Genomic DNA, 23,238 nt, shown 5'->3' with positions numbered 1-23,238 from the left:
ACATTCCCCTCGCTCGCGCCCATTGGCTAGGGCCCTCTACGTCATCGCTGCGCGCCCGACAGCGGCGCCTTCCCGCTCCCTAACCCTGACGCCAGAGCGGCGCCGGCCTTAGCGGCTGAGGAGAGCGGGAGGAGGTTGCGGCGGCGGGAAGATGTAAGTTGGGGGAATCCGACCCCATCCGAGCTCCGGGGACCGCCCGCAAAGCTCGGCGGGGCGCGTGGTGGAGCCGGCCCGCTCCTCGGCCTCTCGGTAGGGACGGCAGCCTGGCGGCGCGGCACCGGGTCTAAGAAGAAAGAGTGTGGCCCGGGGCGGGTGGAGTGGGAGGCGCCGAGGCCGCGGCCCGGAAGTGGTCGGGGCCGCGGCGGGCGGAAGGGCGCCTCAGATCGTCCCCCTCTGCGGCGGGCCCTGCTAGTCCCGCGGGACTCGGAGCAGCCGGGAGCGCGGCTTCCGCCTTCGGGGCTCTCTCGCCGGGTTGGAGACCCAGGCCCGCAACGCCAGGCCCTGCCCTGGAAGCGCTCGCGGCCCGGCGCCTGGACTGGGGAGTTGTGAGTGAACGCGGACGGGGGCGGCGAGGTCGCGCGTGGGGCCCGTGCCAGTGGGTGCGGAGTGGCTTTGGTGGGGTGCCCTGGGAGACCGGCTGAGCCTCCCTTCGAGGCCATTAATTCAGACATGACTCCACGGCCGTTTACCAGGCTCCCGGGTGCCGTTTTCCGCGCGAGTCCTTGGAGATACGGCCCCTGATGTCATGCAGCTCCGTTGGACGGGTTACCCCCCACAAGGGAGGTCACGGGAAGGTTCAAGTCCACGAAGGGAAGTCGTGGCTTTTTCTTTTATTTCGCATGAATTGTGCCTAAAATGTGCTTTTAAACGGGGAAGGTGCTCTGAAGAGTTGAGCCGAAACGCCATCTGCTCGAGGTTTAACTAATTGTTCTCTCTCTCTCTGGCTGTTGGACGCGCACCTTTCCGGAGGATGGGGGAGGTAACCAAGGTCCTGTGCTGTTACCTGAACTTGTGTGAACAGAGAGCCTCAATCTTTGCTTTCTAGCACTCGGCCACGCCCAGCAAAGTGTTCGCTCACCCTGTGGTTCTTAATTCGTATAGAGTTTAAGAATTCCGGTGGTGCTTGTTGTCACCGAGCACACGGGGGGGGGGGGGGGGGGGGGGCGGGAGTCTGCGGTCACGTGTGCCTGCGGAGCACTTGAAATACACCTAGGCCAAATTGAGGGGTTTAAAGGCTTAGTGGGGGGTGGGGGTGCAGATATTTCACTAATGAGTTTTTATACTGATTGTATGTTGAAAAGATAGCATTTGGGGTATAGCGTGTCCACTGTATTACTGAAAGTCAATTTCATCTGTTAACTTACCTAATGTGGCTGCTAGAAGATTTAGGATTTTAGCTCACACTCTGTTTCTGTTGGACAGTACTGCACTTGGTGATCCTGACCGGGTGGTTCAGGGACCCCTGGTGAGCATTCAAGAGATTATGTGTGACTTTGGGAGACCAGAGTTCACATGGGGAAAAAGCCTCCAAACATGGGAAAACTTCCCTTTCTTCTAAGGAAAGCTAACATTGATTGAGCCTTAACTAGGTGCCAAGTTTCTTTCATGAGTAATAAATTTGGTTAATGATCTTGGTGACTGTGGAGGTGTAGGAACTGTAATTATCACGATAATGCTTTTGAGAAATTGAGGCTCAGAACGGTTAAATGACTTACCCAAGGTCACACAGCAAAGCTCTGAATTAAACAGATACACTGACTCTGGACGCTTAACCAGTGAATTACACTTCCCGCTTGTCGGAGGCCCCTGAAGCTTCTCCAGGGTTGCTTGCTCAGTGCCCATAGCACCTTGCTGTTTTAAGGCAGAACATCTTAAATGACGTTATCAGCTTGGGAAAGAGCAGCAAAGGTGGCGTTCTGCTTGCTTCTGCTCTAATCTGATCGTCCGAAGCTGGCCTTCACTCTGGAGTCACAGAATTTATTCAGGATCTTGGGCACCCCTACACAACGTGAAACAGGATCCCAGTTGGCTGCTGTGTCCAGGTTACTTGAGGAAGAGGAACTAGGAGTAGTGGAGACCAGTACCTGAGACCTTTGCTTGCAACTCAAGCAAATTGTAGAAAACCTCACTGCAAATATTGAAGTTTGTTCTAAGTGATACTCACTAATGGTACTAATGACCATTTTTTGAGCACGTGCTGCAGTCCAGACACTTTGTTAAACCTTTATGAGCAGTGCCATCCAGTTCTAGTGCCCCCCCCCCCCCCCCCACGCATGTGATTTTGGGGAAAAAACGTAAGCATAAAGTTAAAAGAATCGCAGTGACTACCCTCATAACCACCACCTAGATCGTACAAGTCCCATTTCTACCACATTTGCTTTTTATGCGTCAATATTTTTATTATATTTTGAAGTACATTGTAGCCTCTGGTGTAACACTTCTATCTGCCTATCATTAACTAAAGTTGCATTTGCAATGACTGTTTTTTGGGTTTTTTTCTTAAGTTTATTTATTTTGAGAGAGAGCAGGGGAGGGGTAGAGAGAGAAAGAGAATCCCAAGCAGGTCCTCCGCTGTCAGTGAGGAGTCTGATGCAGGCTCAATCTCAAACTGAGATCATGACCTGAGCCGAAATCAAGAGTTGGAGGCTTAACTGACTGAACCCTCCGCCCCCAGGCGCACCATGCAATGACTGCTTTTTAAATGTTCATAGGGGAACATTTTATTTGTTTGCATTTGGGTATTAAATGTTTTGATGCTACCTGTCGCTTTTGAAATGGTTTTTGCTTCCAGTCGTAGCCTAGATCCAAAGTATCCTACGAGGAAATTACAGCAGTTAAACAAGAGATCTGACCACACCAGTAACCCTTTCAGGAGAGCCACTCTTGGGGTTTTTTTCTGTTCTGCATGCAAATGTGGTGCTGTGGTATTGGGGGGGGGGGGCGGTAGAGGGCTCATCAAACCTATGAGTGCAAAATGGGTATTGTACCTCCTGTAAAATAACAGTGACGGGCGCCACCACCCTTTCCTTAAGGAAAAGACCACAAACTGAGGTGAGGGTCTACCTGTGGGGGTGGGACCCTCCCCAAGGAAATGGAAGAGGTCCCTGTGTGTTCCTGGCTTTGTGGACGCTCGCTGCTCACTGTGTTCCTTGCCATCTTCTCGTGTGCTCGCCTTTTGACTGCAAAGCGAATTTGTTGCCTTGCCAATACGTTCACTCTGTAAATCCTTTTATCTTGTTATTAGGCTGCACTTTGGCGTAAATTGCAATCGATTAGGGATCGTTTCTCAGACTCGAGTTAGAAGTGAGAGTTCAGATAAGTGAGGCCGCCATTGCTGCTTTGAACACCTCAGAAGGGGAGAATGGATTTATCAGGAGTGAAAAAGAAGAGCTTGCTAGGAGTCAAAGAAAATAATAAAAAGTCCAGCACTAGGTAATCCTTCTGTCAGATTTTTCTAGTGCTACTTTGGGGGTGCTCGTTACTAGGGACCCTCAGAAAGGGGAAGATTGGAAATGTCTCGCATTCTACAGTGAAGTGTCCTAAGCCACAGATCGTTTTGTTCTGTGATCACCTGGGGTCTCTGTAGCCCTTTGGATCCCCTCCTGGGTAGTGTTGTTTCAGGGTTTGGTCAGAGGGGCTCGTGATCTCACACTCTTCCTCACCATCCAGGGCTCCCTCTCCTACCAAACGCAAAGACCGCTCTGATGAGAAGTCCAAGGATCGTTCTAAAGATAAAGGGGCCACCAAGGAGTCTAGTGAGAAGGACCGGGGCAGGGAGAAAACGCGGAAGAGGCGCAGCGCTTCCAGCGGCAGCAGCAGCACCAGGTGGGGCCGCGGGGCGGGGCCCTGAGAGCCACGCCCCTTTCTGTCCGCTGAGCCTGCCCACTGCTCTGTAGTCCGAATTATTCACACAAGATTGTGAGATTGTCAATGAAGGCCTTAACTGTAGCACAGTGCTTTGGGGCTTGCTCCGGTTCCCTATGGAGGATGGTGTTAAAGAATGAGACATCTGGGGGTAGATTTTTCTCTCAGGTGCTTTTTTCTTTAGTTGTGATTGGATCGCCCGAGCCTAAAGCTTGCATTTCTTCTCTTGAGCGCCAGCCCGAGCCCCTCGGTAGCCACCTTCCAGGATGGATTGGTGTTCTGACCCGCAGGCTCTTTCTGTACCTCCCAGCAGTCAAGGCTTCTGTGTGGCTAGGAAGCGGCTCCTTCCTTTTCCGCCCCTGCGCAGTTTGAATGCTGTTTTCTGTCCCTGCCAGGGGCTTTGGCTGGAGAAGGCTGGGGTAGATATCGTCCCCACCCCCCGGGGTGGGGGGGACGACATGGAGGTTGGAAAATAATGAGGACAGCGGTGGCCTCTTGGGAGCATGAGCACGTACAGGCTCGTCTGTGTCCGCTGGGAAGAAAGGCTCCCCTCCGCTGCTGCTTGTGACACTTCTGTCTCCCTGGTCAGGTCCCGGTCCAGCTCGACCTCCAGCTCGGGCTCCAGCACCAGCACTGGCTCGAGCAGCGGCTCGAGCTCTTCTTCCGCATCCAGCCGCTCGGGAAGCTCCAGCACCTCCCGCAGCTCCAGCTCCAGCAGCTCGTCTGGCTCGCCGAGTCCTTCTCGACGCAGGCACGACAACAGGAGGCGCTCCCGCTCCAAGTAAGCTCCCTTCCGGCACCGCTTCCCACGGCGGGGGGTTGGGGGGGGGGGTCTTGGTGGGGGGGGGGTTGCCCCAAAACCTGTCAGTCATCTGGGAACTTAGTTTGCAAACTGGGGACTATAAAGTGACGGTAGCTGTTATAAAAGCAGCCTGTAGAGGAGTCTGTGTGTCTTACTTAGTCGGATTTCTGAGGCAGAGATAACAGGAATATACACGAACTGGTAGGGGAAGCTGCCTTATAAAAAACTCAACAGTAGCAGTTAGCAGCCCCACTTCAAAAATTGTTTTGACTTGACAGAAATTGTTTCTGTTGTTGTGTTTTTTCAATCAGATCCAAACCGCCCAAAAGAGATGAAAAGGAAAGGAAAAGGCGGAGTCCTTCCCCTAAACCCACCAAAGTGCACATCGGGAGGCTCACTAGGAACGTGACCAAGGTGAGGGATCTCCCCTCCGTCCAGTGGGCAGAGGGGGCACGTCTCTTCTGCAGATGTTTTAAGTGGAAAACCGGAGAGGCTGGCCTTTGCTGGAGGTAACCGAGAACACAGGCTGTGAGGACGCTGGCGGGAGCACGGAGTCCTTTATCCGAGTCGTTCCGTGTGAGAGAGGCGCCCCGGGTGCCTAGCCTGTCGTCGGCACGGGGTGACTTCTCTGCTCCCACACGGGTGATTGGTGGGTGCACATCAGAGTGACCCTTCTTTCCTCTAGGACCACATCATGGAGATATTCTCCACCTACGGGAAAATTAAAATGATTGACATGCCTGTGGAAAGGATGCACCCCCACCTGTCTAAAGGCTACGCGTACGTGGAGTTTGAGAATCCGGACGAGGCTGAGAAGGCTCTGAAGCACATGGACGGAGGTGGGTGACCCTGCCTGTGCCCCTCTGGGCCCCCTCTCTGCTCCCTGCGCGAGGCTGGCCCCGGCCCGGCGGAGGGACCTTTCAAACCGGTTTCCACCAGCTCCCTGCAGCTCTCGCCCGACTCCATCCTTGACCAGTGGGGGTGTGTTCGCCAAAAACAAGTTTATGAGATAGCATTCTTGGGAAAATTTCAGCAAAAATGAATACGTTAACATCTTTAGAGTTTTCCAATCTGTGAGAACTTAAGGAACGAAGGGGTTTATTTTATACAATATTATGAATGTGAATAATCCAGCATTTGGCTTTTGTATGGCAGTGTTTTCTCTAGTCCTCTCTGAGAGTCCTCTTCTGTTATGCTGACATTCAGCATTTTTAGGTTTACTTTGCTGAATTCATACATTTTACCCATCTCTCTCAAGCTTGTATCTTAACTATTTGTGACATTTATAGCTGTTTTGTATTGAGCAGAATGGTTTTGACGGCGGCTGAGCACTTGTGAATAGTTTTGGATGGCCGGTTTCCGTCTTGTCTTCACGTCTGTGTCTTTGAGGAGCGTGGAATCGGTCTCCGCCCCAGCTCGCTGCTCTTGTAATCCACGCAGCTGGGGCCGAGAGCCGTCTCCGTCCACAGCACTGTGCATGGGGTATCTGGCCACGCAGGGAAGAGTCTGAACACCCCAGAACCTTGGAGTCCTCGGAAGCCTGTTACCCGCTGGAAAAATAGTGTAATGGTGTGATGGCTAGTTTCCCTGGAGCCCTGATGGAGCTTGGACACTAGGAACTTTCCCTTAATGCTAAGCTAGCTCTCTTCAGTCTACTGAAATCCCTTTGAGGGGCGCGCGAGTGACTCATTCGGTTGAGCGTCCGGTTCTTCATTTTGGCTCAGGTCGTGACCTCACGGTTCGTGGGACAGAGCCCTGTGTCGGGCTCTGTGCTGACAGTGAGGAGCCTGCTTGGGTTTCTCTCGCTCTCGCTCTCTCTTGCTCGCTCTGCCCCCTCTGTCTCAAAATAAATCCTAAAACATAACCAGTCGTTCCCTTTGAAGTTTTTTAGGAGTTCGTCACGAACTGTGCCCACTACCTCTTGATCTTAACCACACCTTCATTTTAGAGACTGTCAAACATGCGTCTTTGAGAGCTGGAGCACTTGCTAAGAATTCAGGACACTCGGCCACGTCCAGGGTGCGCATGGTCATAGCCCACGTTTTTTAAGATTCTGGTAGGATCTGTGTGTGTGTCCACATACTGTACTGCGCCCCATCGAGTGGAGCAACTCCGTGCTGGCTCCAGGAGGAATGTGGAAGAGTTTGGCCTTTCCTGGCAGCTGCCCAGAAGAGAGAGTTGTCTTCATTGCTGTATGATCGGTGTCCTTGACGTTCCTGATTGGGGCTGGCCTTAGCAATGGGCCATGCGGAGGCAGGGGGTGCCTTAGGCTCTGTTTACTTAAGTCTCGTGAGTGCATTCTGAACACAGGTCTAGATGCCTGAGCCACCTCCTTGCCATCTCTGCTGTCGCCTTGAGGGTAGGAGCTGAGAAGATGAGAGAGGGCACACGAGGGCTGTGCTCGGTCCCCTGAGCGGTCCCTGGACTGGGCCAGGGTGCGTGCTCCCCTGAGGTTCCTGGGTCTGCGCCTTGGTCTCCTTTGCTTGCTTTTTCTGAGGCCCTGAAGGCTCCTTGGCCTCCATCCTGAGCCGCCTCCCTTCACTGTTTTCATCGGCTACATTCACATACGTGGCTGCACTCAGAGTCCCCTCCCCAAGGCACTTTTTCCACACTCTGAAGACTGACTTGACAGCTGAACCTTGGTTTGGTTTTGCTCCCCTGCCCCAGTAGTACTTTCTTCTTCCCGAGCCACGATGCAGTCATAGCTCATCTAGAAACACGGGTGCCGATCATCTCTCCCACCCCATCCACCGCCACGTTGTAGTGACCTGGTGGCCCATCTACAGTGGACACTGCCCTCGTCGGGACCCAGCACCCAGAGGCCACCTTCTGGTCCCCTGGGAGGAGCCCTCTGAGGAAAGTATCTCCACGGCGGGTATTGGGAGAGGGGGCCAGGCCCCCTGGCTAAGAGGCCACACGTCTTCGAGGGCAGTCCTTCTGGATCTCTTACATTTCACCCCATCTGCTTCCCTCAGAGCCCCCACAGTGCTGCCCCTCCTCTTGCCTGTCCCTCCCAACCTTCTAGAGGAGGCAGCTTAGTGCTAGGCCCACCTTCTGGCTCAGGTCAGGGCACAGCCCTTCCCCATAGTGTCCACTTGGATGCACTTCCCTTGGTGGCTGCTGTGCATGAGGGGTCTTGGTGCCTCGAGACCGAGTTCCCTCTTCGCTTCCACGCCGTATGCACGTTTCCTGGCCAGACCACCCACAGTAGTGACTGGGTGTGATATTCTGTGACTTGATCTTTTTTTCAACAGGACAAATCGATGGCCAGGAGATCACCGCCACCGCTGTGCTGGCCCCATGGCCGAGGCCACCGCCCAGGAGATTCAGCCCTCCCAGGAGAATGCTGCCTCCACCTCCCATGTGGCGTCGGTCGCCCCCACGGATGAGAAGAAGGTAGGTCTGTTTGGAGTCTCCCAGAGGACTGCTTGAGGCCTGTGTGGGTTTATTTCATTTACACACACAGCGTGATGGTGCTGACCTTGGAACCCTGCTCAGCCTGTGGGCTGGGATGGGACGGCCCTATGGGGGCACCGCTGCGGGTGGCACCACCGTTCTGGAGTCTGGGTCCTGTCCCCTTCCTAGCTAACAGGACAGGAAGGCTCAGGAGAGGAGTTTGAGTCAGGTGAGGGAGGGGCTGTCCCTGGGCAGAGGCCAGAGCACGGCCCTCCCGTGCTGGTGGTGTCGAGCCGCCCCGTGCACGGCCCTCAGGAAGGAAGGGCTCCCAGGCGGTGCCGTCAGGGAGCCATCCTGGCTTAGAGCGTTGACGTGCGCCACTCCACAGAACGTTCCTTCCAGAAGCCAGCTTCGCCCTGCGGCCGGAGACGCGGAGCGGAGCTGTGTCTGTGGTGCCAGCCTCGGCGTCTGACTTGGTCTTTCCTCTCCCCGCAGGTCGCGCTCCCCGAGACGCAGGTCCCCGGTGCGCCGGCGGTCCCGCTCGCCCGGCCGCCGCCGCCACAGGAGCCGCTCCAGCTCCAACTCCTCCCGATAAGCAGGCCACCGGGGCTCTGCACCCTGGAACTTCTGTCCCGTCCACTTCAGTTCGGTCACTTGTGTAGCGGCAGGAGGATTGGTAGGAGAGAAATTCCTCACTCAGGGCAGGCTTCGAAGGCAGCGATTGAGGCGTTTCCTCTGAAGGCAGAGTTCCAGCTGCAGGAGCGTTAGTGGCTTGGGGTTGTGCCTGTAAAGACGCCGCCAGGTCTCTGGCTAGAAAGCTCCCACGTTCGCAGTTCCTCAGAGTCCATTCAGTGGCAGAGCCAGCAGGGACAACGCAGGGCTCCGGGTGGCAGTGCGGCCCCAGCCCGGGGGTGGGGGCCGGGCCAGCGGCCTGGTCGTGCCCGAGCTTGCCGGTCTGCGGGGTCCCTCAGGAAGGGGCCCGCTTTCCGTGCGGCTGCTGATCCTGCTGGCCTGGCCCTGCTCCCCCTGCTCCTGTCCTCCTCCGATATCTACAGTCAGACACCCTGTGTTCATCATCGGAAATGGTTGTTTTTACACGTACCCATGCACACACACCACATCCCGCGGCTCCCTTTCTCTCTGCACTTGGTGAACAAGTTGAGAGCCAGCTCCACGGGGCCATCGAGGACCCCCCCCCCCCCCTCGTACCTGTCATTCACTGTGGTCTCGCAGGTTACCGTGGCAACGTGTACATTGCTTTTTTGGCTTTTATTGTACAGTCAGTACTATAAATTTGTTGTTTTGAGTTTTGTAACTTGTAGCATTTTAGGCGCTGTTGTGTTTGTACTTTGTTGTGTAGAGTGAAGGGATTGTGTTGAATAAACGGGATTAGACTGCAGACTGAGTACTGGCTTCGCTGCCCCCTTCCTGTCTGTGACCCCAGAAACAGCTTCACTTCTGAAGCTAAAAACTTCAGGCACTGAAAACACACGACCGCATCTTGGTTCATTTCCGCAGGCGCACTTCCAGAGTCTGAGCAGAACAGCCGGTCAGCACGCCAGGGCGTTGGGCAGATCCTGCGGGTTGACCTGCACGGAGAGAGAGATGCTCTTATCACCTTTATATTCCCAGGAGCTTGGCATTTCGCCTGGCCAGAAACCGATCTCCTTGGCTGCTGCTATGTTAGTCAGCCACGAAGTAATGAAAAAACGGTTTTCCACCTCAAAAGGCGGTTGTGTTACAACGAAGACTTAGAAACTAAAAAATTGAGGTTTCAGTCACCCAGCCCTGAACTTGGCCCTTCCTGTATCCGTATTCAAATGGGATGTCAGCGAGACCAAGTCCTGCCGGGCAGCACAGTGGCTTCCTACCCGGCAGGGGACACCAGTGTTGAGCGGGGACCCTTTCGGTGTTTCCGAATGCAGGACAGAGCAAATAAAATCAGGTGCTCCCTTTGCTGTCAAGGAGGCAGTGGCACCGCGGTCCTGTCAACAGTGTGAGGGCACCTGTTTCTGCCCACCAGCACCGCCTCCCCCTCCCCCCCCCTCCCCGTGGCACCCTTTTTAGTCCTCGGGCTCTGCAGGGGGGCGGTTTTGAGAAATGACCCTGCTGTAATCCGCCTGCTGGGATGGCCGGGGCTGCTACCCGCAAAGGCCCTTATGGCCTCAAGCTCACGACCGACCGACTCCAGGACTCACGCTCCCTGAGTCGTGCAGTCACCCCACCCCCCATCCGCAGCTGTCGCTGCCTTGACCTTAGCTTTGGATGGTGGGCAGCGTGGGAAGCGTGCCAGCCTCCCAGGGGTTCAGACGTGGGTGGAGGCGAGCGCGGTGGCCTCCGGGTTTGTGAGGAGAGTTCGTCCCAGACAGGGGCCCACGCCAGCCCTCCCGCCGCCGCCGCCACCTAGCGTCACTGCGGCCCTCCCCCAACTCCTGCTAACCACCGTCTCGGCAGTGCCCCGCCCTCGACACCCGACACGCCAAGTGGGGCGGGGCTGCTGGAGGCGGGGCGTGGGCCGGGGCGGCCGGACCCCAACTTGGCCTGGTCAAGATGGCGCTGATGGCCGGAGCGCGCGTCCTGGCTCGCAACCTGCTCCGCCCGTGTGCGTGACTCCGGGGGGCTGGAGTTGGGGGGTGCGGGGCAGCAGGGGCCCGGGGAGCCGGGACGGGGGCCGGAGGAGACAGGGGCTGGGAGGGGCCGGGGGGAGCGGGAGGTTTGGGGGGGGGGGCGGGATTGGGGGCCGGGAGGTGCCGGGGACCTCAGGGAGCTGGAGGGAGCCGGGGAGCCGACTGGGGCCCGGGGCTAACGGGCCTCGCGCTGTCGTTCGCAGGGTCCCGGCTTCCGGACGCGGTTCCCGGGCGGACGGGGCCGGCCGCCGGCGGCGGGGACGGTGTGCGGTGTTTCGGGAGCCCTCGGCTGCTGGTGGAGACGGACCCGGCGAAGGGTAAGCGCTCCTGCGGCCGCACGTTCGGGCGAGGGCGCCTACACCGGGCCCCGCGGGCTGGGCTTTCCCTGGCTCGGCCCGTCCCGGGGCCTGGAGGACTCGAAGCAGGGGTGCCTCGCCGTCCCACTCCCGCTCCCTCCTCGCCCGCCGCTGGTCTTCCTGACCGCGGCTCCTGGGGACGCCTGGAGGCCATTGGAGACCAAGCTCTGTAGGAAGACCCGTTTCTGTTGCGTTCAAAGCTCAAAGGTCATCAGCCCACGTGCTTTTCCCCAGTTCATTATGAAGATAAAAGTGTTTTGGTTTGTAAAGTTTGAGGGGTATGCCCCTCTATCTAAACTCTTCAGTTGGAAATTGAAAATAATGGAAGTATTTTAGAGTAATTTTTTTTTTTTTTTTTTTTATTCTGGCATGAGACAGGACCTAGCAGATGGTTTACTAATTAAACCCAGGAGCCACCTCCCACCCCCATCAGAGCCTCTGGGAAAACTCTCCAAAAGGGACAGAAAAGGTAGAAAAAAACACCGTTGAGTTTTCTCTACCTGAGAATGTTCCCGACCTGGGTCCTGAGAAGACTTGCAGCCAGGGCTGGGCCTACTTCCAGGTTTTGGGGACACGCTGTGCTCAGGCCTACAAGAGGAGCTGGGGGGGCTGCTGTGGTTGGGGGGCTGCGGCCTCAGCCCACCTCCCCCGCGCCCACCCACCCTGCGTCAGGGACATGGTTGCTCACCCCGCGACCCGGATTCGCCCCAAGTCCTCCGCGTCAACTCATGGAAACCTTTATCCTCTCCCCTGAGTGTCCTCGATTCTGCTGGACCGGGCTCTGTAAAAATCCGGTCAGCCTCAAAAACTTCCCTCTGAACCAAGTTCGGGGAGCTTGCTTCTGGGAATTTTGATCGCTTCTTCCATGTCCCTGTACGTTCCTGTAGCCAGTTAGTAAGTAACCTCAGAAGCCGGAGGTCTCAAAACAGCCCGTTTGTCTTCAGGACTTGGTTCTCCCTCCTAGAGGACTGTTTATGTTGACCATCTGGAGATTTCTAAGGTCCTGACCAAGGAAATGTAGCCTAAATGAACGGTGGCCCTTCGAAAGCCCTTGGGGTCTGTCCTTGGGCCAGGTAGCCGGAACAGATGGCCTCAGCTGGCCCAGGCTGGTGGCTGCCCTGTCCCAAGTGCTGGTCTGCCCCCCCCCCCACCTCCCCCGCTGCTGGCAGCACGCACAAGCGGATCGTGGAGAATTTAAGAACGTCAGGCCGCCAACGTGTTTAGCAAGAACCAGAACCCCCAGTGCAGTTCCTCCTTAATATCCGGTCTGCTCACTCCTCAGGAGAGTAAGGCCATCTCCTACTCCCCTGGGGACAGAGGACTGGCATCTGGGGGAACAAGAGGAACAGACAGATATTTGCTCGTGAACGTTCACGGCCGCAGTAGTCACAGGAGCCTCAAGGCGGAAGGGACCCAGTGTCCGCCAGCACGCGAACAGAGACAGTGCGGTCCACACGTGTGCAGGGAGACACTGGGCCTCAGAAAGGGGTGGGACGCTGACCCAGCGGCACGGGCCGGCCTGGAGAACGCGGTGCTCAGTGAAAGGAGCCACACATAAAAGGTTGTGTGCTTCCATGCACACGAAATGTCCAGAGTGGACGGGTCCGTAGAGGCAGAAAGTAGACACTCAGTGGCCAGGGGCCAGGGAGGAGCGGGAACTGCTCGTGGGCGCAGGGTCCTGTGTGGGATAGAAATGCCCGGCAATTAGATCGTGGTAGCATTGGGACACTGTGCATGTCCCTATAGACCTGGACTGCCCACTTTCATTTATTTTTTTTTTTTTTAACGTTTATTTTTGAGAGAGAGAGCAGAAGCAGGGGAGGGGCAGAGTGAGAGGGAGAGACTGAATCGGAAGCAGGCTCCAGGCTCTGAGCAGTCAGCACAGAGCCCGACGCGGGGCTCGAACTCACGGACGGTGAGATCATGACCTGAGCCGAAGTCGGACGCTTAACCGACTGAGCCACCCAGGCGCCCCAAACTTAACCAATTTTAATAACCAAAAGTTAAAAATGAAAGCTGTCGCTTCCCATGGCCAGGTTGAGGGTGCGGGATGGTTGGGTGTGCTTTTCCAGTCCTGGGTGTGAGCTTTCTCCTCTTCGTTTTCAAACTAGGGGTCGCCGTGATAAAGTTGAAGAACCCCCCGGTGAACAGCCTCAGCCTGGAGGTGCTGACGGAGTTTGTCATCAGCCTGGAGAAACTGGAAAACGACAAGACCTTCCGAGGCGTCATCCTGACTTCGGTGGGTGCTCGTTGATTCCCCGAGTTCTGATCACGGCAGGAACCTGCTGCGAGGTCACGTCCACACGTCACGTGCTGTAGAATGACCAGGTAGACCCGGATGCCGGTGCCACCGGGGACCCTAGTCCTGGGCCTGGTCCAGGGGCGCCCCCGGTGGTCCTGGCATGCTGTGGGCAGATGGCTCCCCCCAGAGCACCGCGACCTCTGCCCCAGGCCGGACTGTGGGGAGAGCCTCAGTGCCCCGCAGTCGGACCAGAACTCAGGGGAGGGCAGTGAATTGTCTGCAGGGGTGGCCTGGAGCCCGCGCTGATTGGTGACGGGTAGTCCACCGGGATATCCTGTTGGCAGTGGAGCCACTAGGCGTGTTCCCTGGTGGCCACGCTCCCTCGTTCCTCTGCGCGTGGGCCTTAGAGTCACGTTCTCAGAGGGCAGATTTTCCCTTCCGAATTCTCTAGGGAACCTTGGTGTTGCGTCCGAGAGCCGACAGATGCTGCTGTTTAATGACATCTGTGGGAGGGGTGTCACCGGTGAGGCCGGGGAGGGGGCGGTCCTCGGCCTGGGCCGGGTAGACCCCCTAGACCGACAGGATCGGGGGCCACGCCGGCTCCGGCAGCCCCACCTACTTTGCCAGGAGAGAAAGTAGATGGGAGTGCGGCCTGATGTAACAAGCCCTTCGTCGTGTCAGGAAGAGTCCTGGAGTCGCCTTTCGAGTTGGGGGGAGCCTCCGCATGAGTGCCTCCCAGTAGAAGGGCCACCGTTCTACAGAGACCAGTGAGGACGTCTTGTCGCACCATTGTTAAAGGCAGAGGGTCACGGTCTCTTCCGGGCAAGGCTTGGCACGTCCACTGGGCACGCGCCCGCTTTCCTTAAACCCTCGGCCTGTCCTGGGTGTGACCTGGTGTTGTCCCAGCTCTGAGCTCTCGGGGTGGGTCTGATGCACACACCAGGGGGGTCTCGTGGAGTGGCCCCCCGGGGAAGAGGGTGGCGCTCCAGGGGCAGGGCTGGCGCTCATGGGCACGGGTCACTGTGACAGTTGAGGCTGACTTGTCTGGACGTGTTGCAGTTTCCTGGGAGTGTTTTGCTCGGGAAAATTTCTGAAAATATTCCCTTCAAGAAGTTTCACAGCGTGATTGATCACGCCGGGAAACGAGAGCTGGGAAGACCCATGACTTCTGTCCCTCGGCAACAAAGCGGGGCTCCTTGCGCCGCCCCCCCCCCCCCCCCGCCCCGGCCTCAAAGCGGCACAGCCCCCGGGGGATGGGGAGCCGGCGTGTGTCCCTCCAAAGCCCACGTTGTCCCCGGGACTGTGTCATCTTACAAATGTGTCTCCGTGTGTCTTCGGCTGGGTGCCTACTGTGTCTGCAGCACAAGGCCTGCCCAGTGGGCCCTCAGCAGATGACAGAGCGACGTGACGCTGCTCTTGTGGGGACACACGATAGAGGCCGCAGACGAGGGCTCACGACAACAGCAGCGCATTTTTCTCCGCTCTCCTGGAGCGTCCCTCTCCACTTCTTGCAGCTGCTGCCGGGTCCTGGCACCCCTGTGCCCCGCCTCCTCCACCCCGGGTCTCTGTGTCCACGTTTCCCTCCCCTTAGAAGGACCCCTGCTCTCACGTGGTCTCACGTTGGTCACATCTGCAAACACCCTGTTTTGAAGACAGTCACACTCGTGGGCACTGGGGGTAAAGGCAGACACGGTTCGGCCCGCTGCAGGCGTGCGGCCGAGTCCCAGATCACAGCCCGTCCGGTCCGTCTGGCGGGGCGAGCCCCCGTCAGCACGATCGTGGTGTCTCTCCCGCAGCCACAAGCTTTCCTCGAGCGTCCGGACCGTGGGCGCGCTCTTCCCCGCCACGTGCAGATGAGCTGCGTGGGGTATTTGGAGGGCGGGGAGGGGTGCCCGCGTTCGGCGTTGGTTAGGGAAGGAGGCACGCGCTCAGAGCAGGGGCAGCCCTGCCCCCACCGCCACCCCGTCCCCGGGGCACCTGTGACAGCCAGGTCGCGCTGGCACGCGGCCTAGGGAGACGACAGGTCGGCCTCCAAGCGTCTGCGTGCACAGGTCCACGGGGAATTGCACTCTGCGCCCTGCACACGAGCTTGGTCCTGTCGCTTAATGTGAGGACGCGGAGACGTCGCCTGTGACCGTCCCGTACTTCACGTGTCGGTAACAGGTCACGCCAGCCCCGGACACGCTCCAACCACGGGAACATCTCGTTCACTTAGAAACGTTGTGACCACACGACAGCCCCGCGTGGTGGCCACGGAGCAACCCCGCCCCGCCTCTGGGCCGGCAGTGTTTGCTGGAAAGCAGCGCCGTGCTGGCGGTCCCCTGTGTCTGCTTCCCCCGCTCTGTGGCGGCTGTGTTGGGACCTGGGGCGTCCACATGGGACCCACGGCCTTCTAGGCCAGGCTTCTGTGTCATGCGTGACCGCCCAGGCAGGGCAGAGTTCTGGCTCCTCAGCTCATTGCTGTCCCTTCCCGTCCTGGCTCGCCTCTGACGGCAGCACCTCCCAGCCTGCGCTGGTGTCTGCAGCGTTCTTGACCTCGAGGGTAAATCAGAACGTGTGCCCCCTCCGGGCCTCTGAGTTCCCCTGCCCAGGACCGCACACTCAGCCGTGCCCAGAGCCCGCTGTTTATGTTCCTGGGGGAGCACCCGACCCTGCCTGCCTGTTTTGCCTTTTCCCATTTGAAACTGGAAAGTAGGAGGAGCTAAGTCCAGGGTAGGTCCCAGCTTCGGCTCCCGGGGGCCTGATCCTGCCACCTTGAACATGACCTCGCCCCCACTGCGTCTTGAGCGCCTGTGGGCTCCCGGGCCCCGGGGACGGGTTGCTGCCAGGAGATGGACGGTGACGGGGCCCCTGGCTCCTTCACTCCGGTAGGACTGCCCCGGGATCTTCTCGGCTGGCCTGGACCTGACGGAGATGTGCGGGAAGAGCCAGGCGCACTATGCCGAGTACTGGAGGGCCGTTCAGGAGCTGTGGCTGCGGCTCTACCTGTCCAACCTGGTGCTGATTGCTGCCATCAACGTGAGTGTCCCCGCTCCTGAGTGGCCTCGCTGGCTCGCCAGGGCCAGCCCAGCGCGTGGGGGGGCATGAAGAGGTCCTGTCCTTGGGAAGGCTGGGAAGGGAACAGTCGGGGGAGACCCTCGGATGTGCACAGGGGAGCCTCCATTGCAGACAGGCGTGACCTGGTGGCGGGGTACTTCGCGGGGCGGGGGCAGGGACCAGGGCACGTGGTCGACGCGGCCCGGCAAGAGAGCTGTATAGGGAGAGGGGCGTGAGGAGGGGATCAGATTCACATCAGGAAACATCGTTCCGGTCTGCCCTCGAGAAGGTAGGGGCTGTTCACGCTCAGGAACCGGTGTGCCTGAAGACGGGACACCCCAGGTGAGGTGCCAGAAGGGTCCGAGCCAGGGGACGGGAGGGTGGCGAGAGTCAGGACGACCCACGAGGCGCGTGACAGCCGACAGCAGCTTGCCGTCTGTTCAAGGCAGTGCGGTGCGTGAGATGAGGGCGGTGTGAGTTTGGGGTTCCCAGGACATCCGGCTGGGGATGGCGATGGGTCCCGTGGGCCGTGACGGGTTGTGACCGCTCTGGCCGGATGCTGGTTTGGCGTTTTAGCATCCGGACCGAAGCCGTGAAAAGAAAGACGGCTTGCCACCCAGACAGGAGGGAGATTTTTGGCCCCCGAGAGCTGGTGGACCTGCGAGGCGACGGGGCTGACGGGCAAGCCCGAGCCGGTGTGGGTGCAGCACCCCGGGGGCGCGCACCCACCGTGGGACCTGGCTCTCCGGAGCGCAGTCAGGACGCTCCCCCGCAGCACCAGAGCCAGACCGCGCGTCTTCCCCCGCAGGGAGTCAGCCCTGCGGGAGGCTGCCTGATCAGCCTCACCTGTGACTACCGCGTCCTGGCGGACAACCCCAAGTACACCATGGGGCTGAACGAGACTCTGCTGGGCATCGTCGCCCCCTCCTGGTAAGGCCGGGGGCTGGGTCCGCACTCCGCTCGGCCCTGGGCGAGCCCGTCTGCCTGGGAGCCTCCAGCAAGCGAATTGTGTTCCAGGTTTAAAGACACCCTGGTGAACACCGTCGGCCACCGCGTGGCAGAGCGCGCCCTGCAGCTGGGGCTGCTCTTCGCGCCCGCGGAGGCCCTGCGGGTGGGCATGGTAGACCAGGTGGTGCCCGAGGACCAAGTGCACAGCGCGGCACTGTCGGCGATGGCCCAGTGGCTGGCCGTTCCAGGTGAGGGGCACAGGGAGGGGCTGCAGGTGTGCGCACCGACGGGCGAGCCTCCCCCCGCCACGGCCGGGTGCTCTGGTGAGACCAGAGCCTTCGCGCCAAGGTGCTCTGTGCGGGTCGCGGACGTGCCGTTTATAAGAGCGGACTTAGTGTCCTGAGGTCACTATAACAGATTACCCCGAGGTGGGGGGAGGTGCTTAAAACAACAAAATGTGTTCTCGAAGTCAGCAGACCAGGAGACCAAGATCAGTGTTTGGGCAGGGCGGTGCTCTCTCCAGAGGCCCTAGGGGAGGCTCCTTCCTGCCACTGGGGGCTCCAGACATTCCTTGGCTTGTAGATGCGTCGCGCCCGGCTCCGCTTTCCCCTTTCCCCTTCCCCCTTCACGTGGCCTCCGATTGCACACCCCCCTTCCTTTCCCCTGTTAGGACGATTGTGGCATTTAGGGCCCACCCTAAACCCACGATGACCTCATTCCATCTACCTCCACAGAAACCCCTTTCCAAATAAGGCCACACGCACAGATTCTAGAGCTGCGCTGTGGACTTGTATGGATCTTTTGGGGGGTCCACTGTTCAACCCACTGCACAAGTAGAAACAGCCTGCGTGTCCGTTTATAGAAATAGGGCTGGTGACGTCAGCTGTGACGGAGCCCGGAGGTCAGCGGACCGTGTCTAAAGGGCCAGGTGGACCTTCAGCCTGGTGGGTCAGTGTCTGCCACACTGTGGCGTTGGAGCACGGAGGCCGCCAGAGCCCCCCCCGTCCGTGCTCGGTAGAACGGGCGCCCCTGATACCTAAATTTCATATGATCTTCACGTGTCCCAAAAATGTCTTTTTTTCAGTTCTTTTTTTCCAATTATATAAAAATGTAAAAACCGGGGCACCTTGGTGGCTCAGTAGGTTAAGCGTCCGACTCTTGATCTCAGCTCGGGGTCTCAAGCTCGGGGTCGCGCGTTCAAGCCCCACGTTGGGCTCTGCCATGGGTGTGAAGCCTACTTTAAAAAAAAAAAAAAGGAGAAACAATTCTTAGCTCACGGGCCACGGGGGCCAGGTTTGCTGACCCCTGACACAGACACACGGCTACATGCTGTGCCGCTGTTATTTACATCGTAAGAGAACCTGTAGTGGAGGGAAACTATCCCCCATAGTATAGTTGAGTGAGAATAACAGGGTAAAAGGCAAGGCACCCTGGATGTTTTTAAAGGAAATGGGTAGGCAGTGGGGAACAGGTGATTTTCATTTTTTTCTTTGCTTAGTCGTATTTTCTCAGTGTCCCGGCAGAGCTTCCGTTGGAAGTCTCTCGGAAAGGTCGGGAACGATACGACCGTCTTGGGGTGGGTTCTCACACACGGACCCCTTTCTGTAGACCATGCTCGACAGCTGACCAAGAATCTGATGCGCAAGGCCACAGCCGACCGCCTGGTCAAACAGCGCGACGCGGACGTCCAGTACTTCCTCCAGTTCATCTCCAGGGACTCCATCCAAAAGTCCCTGCGCGTGTACTTAGACAAGCTCAGACAGAAGAAAGGCTAGGGTCCGGGCCGCGCACGTGGGGCTTGCCCCACATGTGCCCTTCTGGGGGCCCTCTGCTTCCAAGGGGTTTTAAGCAAGGTATTTTCCGATTTCAAGGTACTTTCAGCTCTTGGTCTCGCTGGTCTTAGAAGCTCTGTTCCCGGTAGCCGGTGTCCCAAGGCCACTGCCCCCCAAGAGCGCCTTTTCCGCCTGGCAAGTGGGCAGGGTGGGATCGGGGGGCGGCATCTCCGTTGGGGAATCGTGAACTGGCAGGAGGGGCAGTGCAGGATTCAGCGACATCGCTGCTGAATGTCCCCTTTCCCCGAGCACAAGTGTGAATAAAGTCCTCACGTTGTCCCGTCACTGGCTGCCCGGCCGCCTGACTGCTAGGGGCACGTGACCAGCCCGGTGTGGGCCGGTGAGCCGCACGGGACCCCCAGAGGAAAGCACTCTGGCCACCCCGTCTGCCTGTTTAGATGGAGGGGGCACAAAGGTTCAGAGACAGGGTGCTTGCGAAGCAGGGAGGGGTGAGCCCGTCTGTGCCACAAGAGCCCCGGCCTTACTTTAGGAAGGTGACCTGAGAAAAAGTCACGCGGGCTCTTGAAGCAAACGTATGTCCTCCACACGGTTCAGGCCAGTTCCCAAAGTTGCCAAACGTGAGATGTTTCCCAAACCAGCAGCCTCACTGGGCCCCTGTCAGTCACACCCTGTCCCCCATTCATGCTCGTTCCCGATCCTCAGGTGATGGGCTTCCCCGGGACACAGGCCACAGTTCTCCCCAAGTCCTTGTCCAGCCCAGGGCTCCTGAGAAGGAACCCGCCCCGCCTGGGCGAGGTGTCCAGCCTGCTCACCCCTGAGGGAGAGAGAGGGCGGCAGAGACTGTGAGGTTGGCCCTGTCTGTCAGCACTGCCCGCGCGTGCGTGTGTGTGTGTGTGTGTGTGTGTGTGCGCGCGCGTGTGTGCGTGTGCCCAGCTGCGCTCAGCACGAGTCCTCGGACGCATTTACGGTTGGCACCGAGGGAAAGCAAGCACACTCGGGGAGCTGCATTCTAGAGCCTGGTCTGGAGGGCGTCAGTTCCCAGCAGGGTGTGACACGAGTGGGCTGGGCCATCCCTGTTCCCCTAGGGGGCTGGGACCTGGGACCCACTGGGCTGCAGCACCAAAGTCTGGGCCTCACAGGGGTGGAGTCCTAAGAAAGGACACGGAGGCCTTGAAGCCGACCAGTGTGTGGTCCTGGCTAAGCGCTTGCTCCCGTTTATTGAGCACAGCCACGCACCCGGCGCCCTGTAGGTGCTCCTCACAAGGAGGAGGTAGATGTCGTAGCCCATTTTACAGATGGGGAGACAGGCTGAGTGGGCCTGTGATGTGTCCACAGCCACTTGTCCAGCCAGCCCTGCCCCACGGCTTGCTGGGGCTTGGCCAGCCATCCGGAAGGAGATCTGTGGGGGCCAGAGTCCTCCTCGGGTCGAGTCTGGAGGCAGCGTGCCCTGACCAGGCCTTGAAGGTTTTCAGTGGGACTTCAGGGTCACCTCCACAGGAAAATGGTCACTGATGGCAAGGGCCTGGAGGGAGAGGAGGTGGGGCCTGCTGGGCAACCTCTCCTCCCTTGCAAGCTCCACCCCCTCCACCTCCCACACCCCCGCCCCCGCCCCGGGGGGGGGGGGGTGGGCGGCGGGCATCTACAGACCACTGTGCTGCCTGCAGGTGGCGTGGGGCACGGACTGGGGACCCCACTCCAGAAGAGGCCAAGGGCATCTCCTCCCGCCATCCCACACTTGTTCCTTTCGGCTTGAACTGAGCCCCTAAGGGCGCTTCCGACACACTAGTGCGGGGAGGGGCGCCCCCGGCCTTGGGCAGCAAGACACTGGCCACCCCCACGCCCGTCAGTTCCCCCCCCCCCACGCCCACCTGAGTCTGGTCCAGGCCGAACTCCTCCTGGAAGTCGTGCACAGCGGCCGACTGGGGCTTCAGGCTCCTGCGCAGGCGGGCGCCGCACACCACGATGCGGTCGTAGGCGCAGTCCGAGTTGCCCACCGTGGTGTCCGCGCTGTCCGGGATGAGCCACTTGAAGACCTCGCTACTGCGCAGGCGGATTGCCGGCCAGTCCTGCGCCCTCACGTAGCTGCAGTCCGCATTGAAGTCGCCCAAGAACAGCAAGTCCTGCGGGGCCGCGAAGCCGGGGCTGAGCCCGCGAGAGGGACGCGCCCCCCACCCCCACCCCGGACGCGCCCACTTGGGGCGGGAGCGGGACTTACGTCGGTGCCCCATTTGTCGATCACGTCCAGGTACACGTCGTAGAGAGCGTCGATCTCCGCCACGGCCTGGTGCGGCGCTGCGTGCAGCGGGATCAGCACGAGCTCCCCGGCAGCTGCGGAAGGCGCGTGTCAGAAGCGGGAGGGGGGGGGCGGGGCGGGGGCGGGGCCGCGGAAGGGGAGGGGCGGGGCCTTACCCGAGCCGGGGGCGGAGAACTTGACCACGAAAGGTTCACGGCTGAAGGCGTCATCCGGGTCCGGGTACTGGTACGTGTCCACCACCGACACCGCGTCCTTCCTGGGGGAAGGAGACTGGTGGTGGCGCTGAGCCGGCCCCCTCCTGCCCTGCGCGCCCAGGCCCCGCCGCCCCGCCCCTCACCTGTAGACGAACAGGTACATTTCTTTGTACTGCTCCCGACCCAGGGGCTCGCTGCTCACGAAGCTGTACTCGTGCCTGGACACGCTGCGGAGACAAGGGCCAGGCCCGCGGTCAAGTCACCCGCCGGGCCCTGCGAGCCCGGCCTGGGCTCCGAACGCTGGACCCTGTCCCCCGCACCTGTTGATCTGCTCCATGAGCGCGGACACGGCGCTCAGGTCCGGGTCTCGCACCTCCTGCACCAGCGTGATGTCATAGCCAGCCACGATCTGGGGGAGGGGCCGGCAGGTGCGGGGTCACGCGCCGGCGGAATCACCGGAGAAGCCCAGCTGCGGCCCCGCCTCCCGGCCCCTGGCCTCACTTGCGCAATGACACCGCCGCAGGCTGGGTCCGACACTTTGCTGTCGCCAAAGCTCTGGATGTTGAAGGCTCCGATGCGCAGCGCCGCGGCCCCGGCGGCCCCCAGCGCCCAGAGCGCGGCCATGAGGGCGCGGAACCCACCCATGGCGCGGAGCGGGCGGCTGGGAGTGACAGAGACGCTCCTGAGCTCGAATCTGGAGTCAGACACACCAAGCCGCCCCTCTCCGCCCCAGCCCCGGGGCCAAGGGGGCCGGTGAGAACGCTTGACACGGAGGTTCCCCGCGTCTCCATGTCTCCCCAGTGGTGCACTAGGCCTACCGTGGCCCTTCTCCATCGTAGGGAAACTGAGCCCCAAATACAAGCACCCCATTCCCATCCAGCCCCCTGGTCGGCCCAGTCCTCCCCAGCCACGGCACCCCCACAAGGGCCGGCTCCATCACTCACCTGGGATGCGGATGGGGCGGCAGCCGAGGCTCGGGATCTAGGTCAGAGATCCAGGCTGGGGGTGTGTCTGTGGCACAACACAGACTCCTCGCTTGGCGGGGCAGCAGTTCTGGTGCCAGGGCTCAGGCGGGTATTTGAGGCCCTGGTCCAGGGAGGGGCTGGACTGCTCTGGGTCCGCCCCCTCAATGAAGTTGGACGCTGGAACTCCTGGTGGCCGGTCCCAGGGAGAGCCCTGACGGCCAGGTGGCAGGGGCATCCACCCTGGGCCTGCTCTGGTGCCCCCAAGCCCATCAGAAGCGGGACTCCGCAGACTCTGACCGCCTCCCAGCACCATGTCAGGACTGGATAAGAGAGTCAGCCATCCAAGGTCCAGTCCTTGTTCCTGTGCTCCCCCCACCCCCCAAAACCAGGTCATCCAAAATCTCCCTCCTTCAGCGGCACCTTCTGGGAAAACAACGCAGTGCAGCCCTGTCCCCCCACACGCTGTCACCTCAAGGGAAAAAGCCTTGGTCCCCTGTCCCGACAGACAGCACCAGGGCTGGAGGCAGGGAAACGGCATCCCCTTCCACCCACCTGGGGGGAGCTCAGGAAGCTGGAGTCACGACTCCCACTGGGCAGGGCAGCAGGAGGAGGCTGCCTGTCCACATGCCAGCGACACCCACACACCGCCAAGGTGCCGCCAGCCCCTCCGGAGCCCTGGGCGGGGCGGCCGGGCATGAGAGTCCAGAGGGTGGCCCGGGCAGGCGTGCTGCCACAGGGAGACCTGCCAGGACAGTGGCCCC

At 59.6% G+C, this 23,238-nt stretch overlaps 3 protein-coding genes across 7 annotated transcripts; 2 read left to right on the top strand and 1 right to left on the bottom strand.

Annotated features, from left to right (window-relative positions):
• The first annotated feature begins 21 nt into the window (after positions 1-21).
• On the top strand, positions 22-9,461 carry RNPS1 (RNA binding protein with serine rich domain 1). 5 transcript variants are annotated; one of them, XM_019468222.2, is made up of 8 exons: positions 22-153; positions 3,245-3,432; positions 3,670-3,825; positions 4,454-4,645; positions 4,978-5,080; positions 5,352-5,505; positions 7,921-8,062; positions 8,558-9,461. In XM_019468222.2, the coding sequence occupies exons 2-8, from the start codon at positions 3,362-3,364 to the stop codon at positions 8,655-8,657; spliced, it is 918 nt and encodes a 305-aa protein (XP_019323767.1). In that variant the 5' UTR covers positions 22-153; positions 3,245-3,361; the 3' UTR covers positions 8,658-9,461. The 5 variants fall into 5 exon arrangements, with proteins under 5 accessions (XP_019323767.1, XP_019323772.1, XP_019323769.1 ...); XM_019468224.2 differs by having other exon boundaries at positions 136-249; XM_019468225.2 differs by lacking the exon at positions 22-153 and adding an exon at positions 296-545.
• Positions 9,462-10,546: 1,085 nt separating this feature from the next.
• Positions 10,547-19,386, top strand: ECI1 (enoyl-CoA delta isomerase 1). Its single transcript, XM_053893797.1, has 7 exons — positions 10,547-10,664; positions 10,893-11,006; positions 13,157-13,284; positions 16,159-16,305; positions 17,132-17,253; positions 17,341-17,519; positions 18,880-19,386. The coding sequence occupies exons 1-7, from the start codon at positions 10,613-10,615 to the stop codon at positions 19,044-19,046; spliced, it is 909 nt and encodes a 302-aa protein (XP_053749772.1). The 5' UTR covers positions 10,547-10,612; the 3' UTR covers positions 19,047-19,386.
• Positions 19,387-20,255: 869 nt separating this feature from the next.
• DNASE1L2 (deoxyribonuclease 1 like 2) lies at positions 20,256-23,158 on the bottom strand. The gene is made up of 8 exons (XM_053893798.1): positions 22,457-23,158; positions 22,014-22,173; positions 21,833-21,921; positions 21,656-21,739; positions 21,474-21,574; positions 21,280-21,392; positions 20,933-21,184; positions 20,256-20,586 (listed from the first exon to the last, which is right to left on the bottom strand). The coding sequence occupies exons 2-8, from the start codon at positions 22,155-22,157 to the stop codon at positions 20,533-20,535; spliced, it is 837 nt and encodes a 278-aa protein (XP_053749773.1). The 5' UTR covers positions 22,158-22,173; positions 22,457-23,158; the 3' UTR covers positions 20,256-20,532.
• Positions 23,159-23,238: the final 80 nt, after the last annotated feature.

The sequence above is a fragment of the Panthera pardus genome, unplaced genomic scaffold (assembly GCF_024362965.1).
Source record: "Panthera pardus isolate Hobbes unplaced genomic scaffold, ASM2436296v1 HiC_scaffold_4, whole genome shotgun sequence".
Classification (NCBI taxonomy): Eukaryota; Metazoa; Chordata; class Mammalia; order Carnivora; family Felidae; genus Panthera; species Panthera pardus.
The sequence above is the reverse complement of the archived record's forward strand: the minus strand, read 5'-3'. Positions and strand labels throughout refer to the sequence as shown.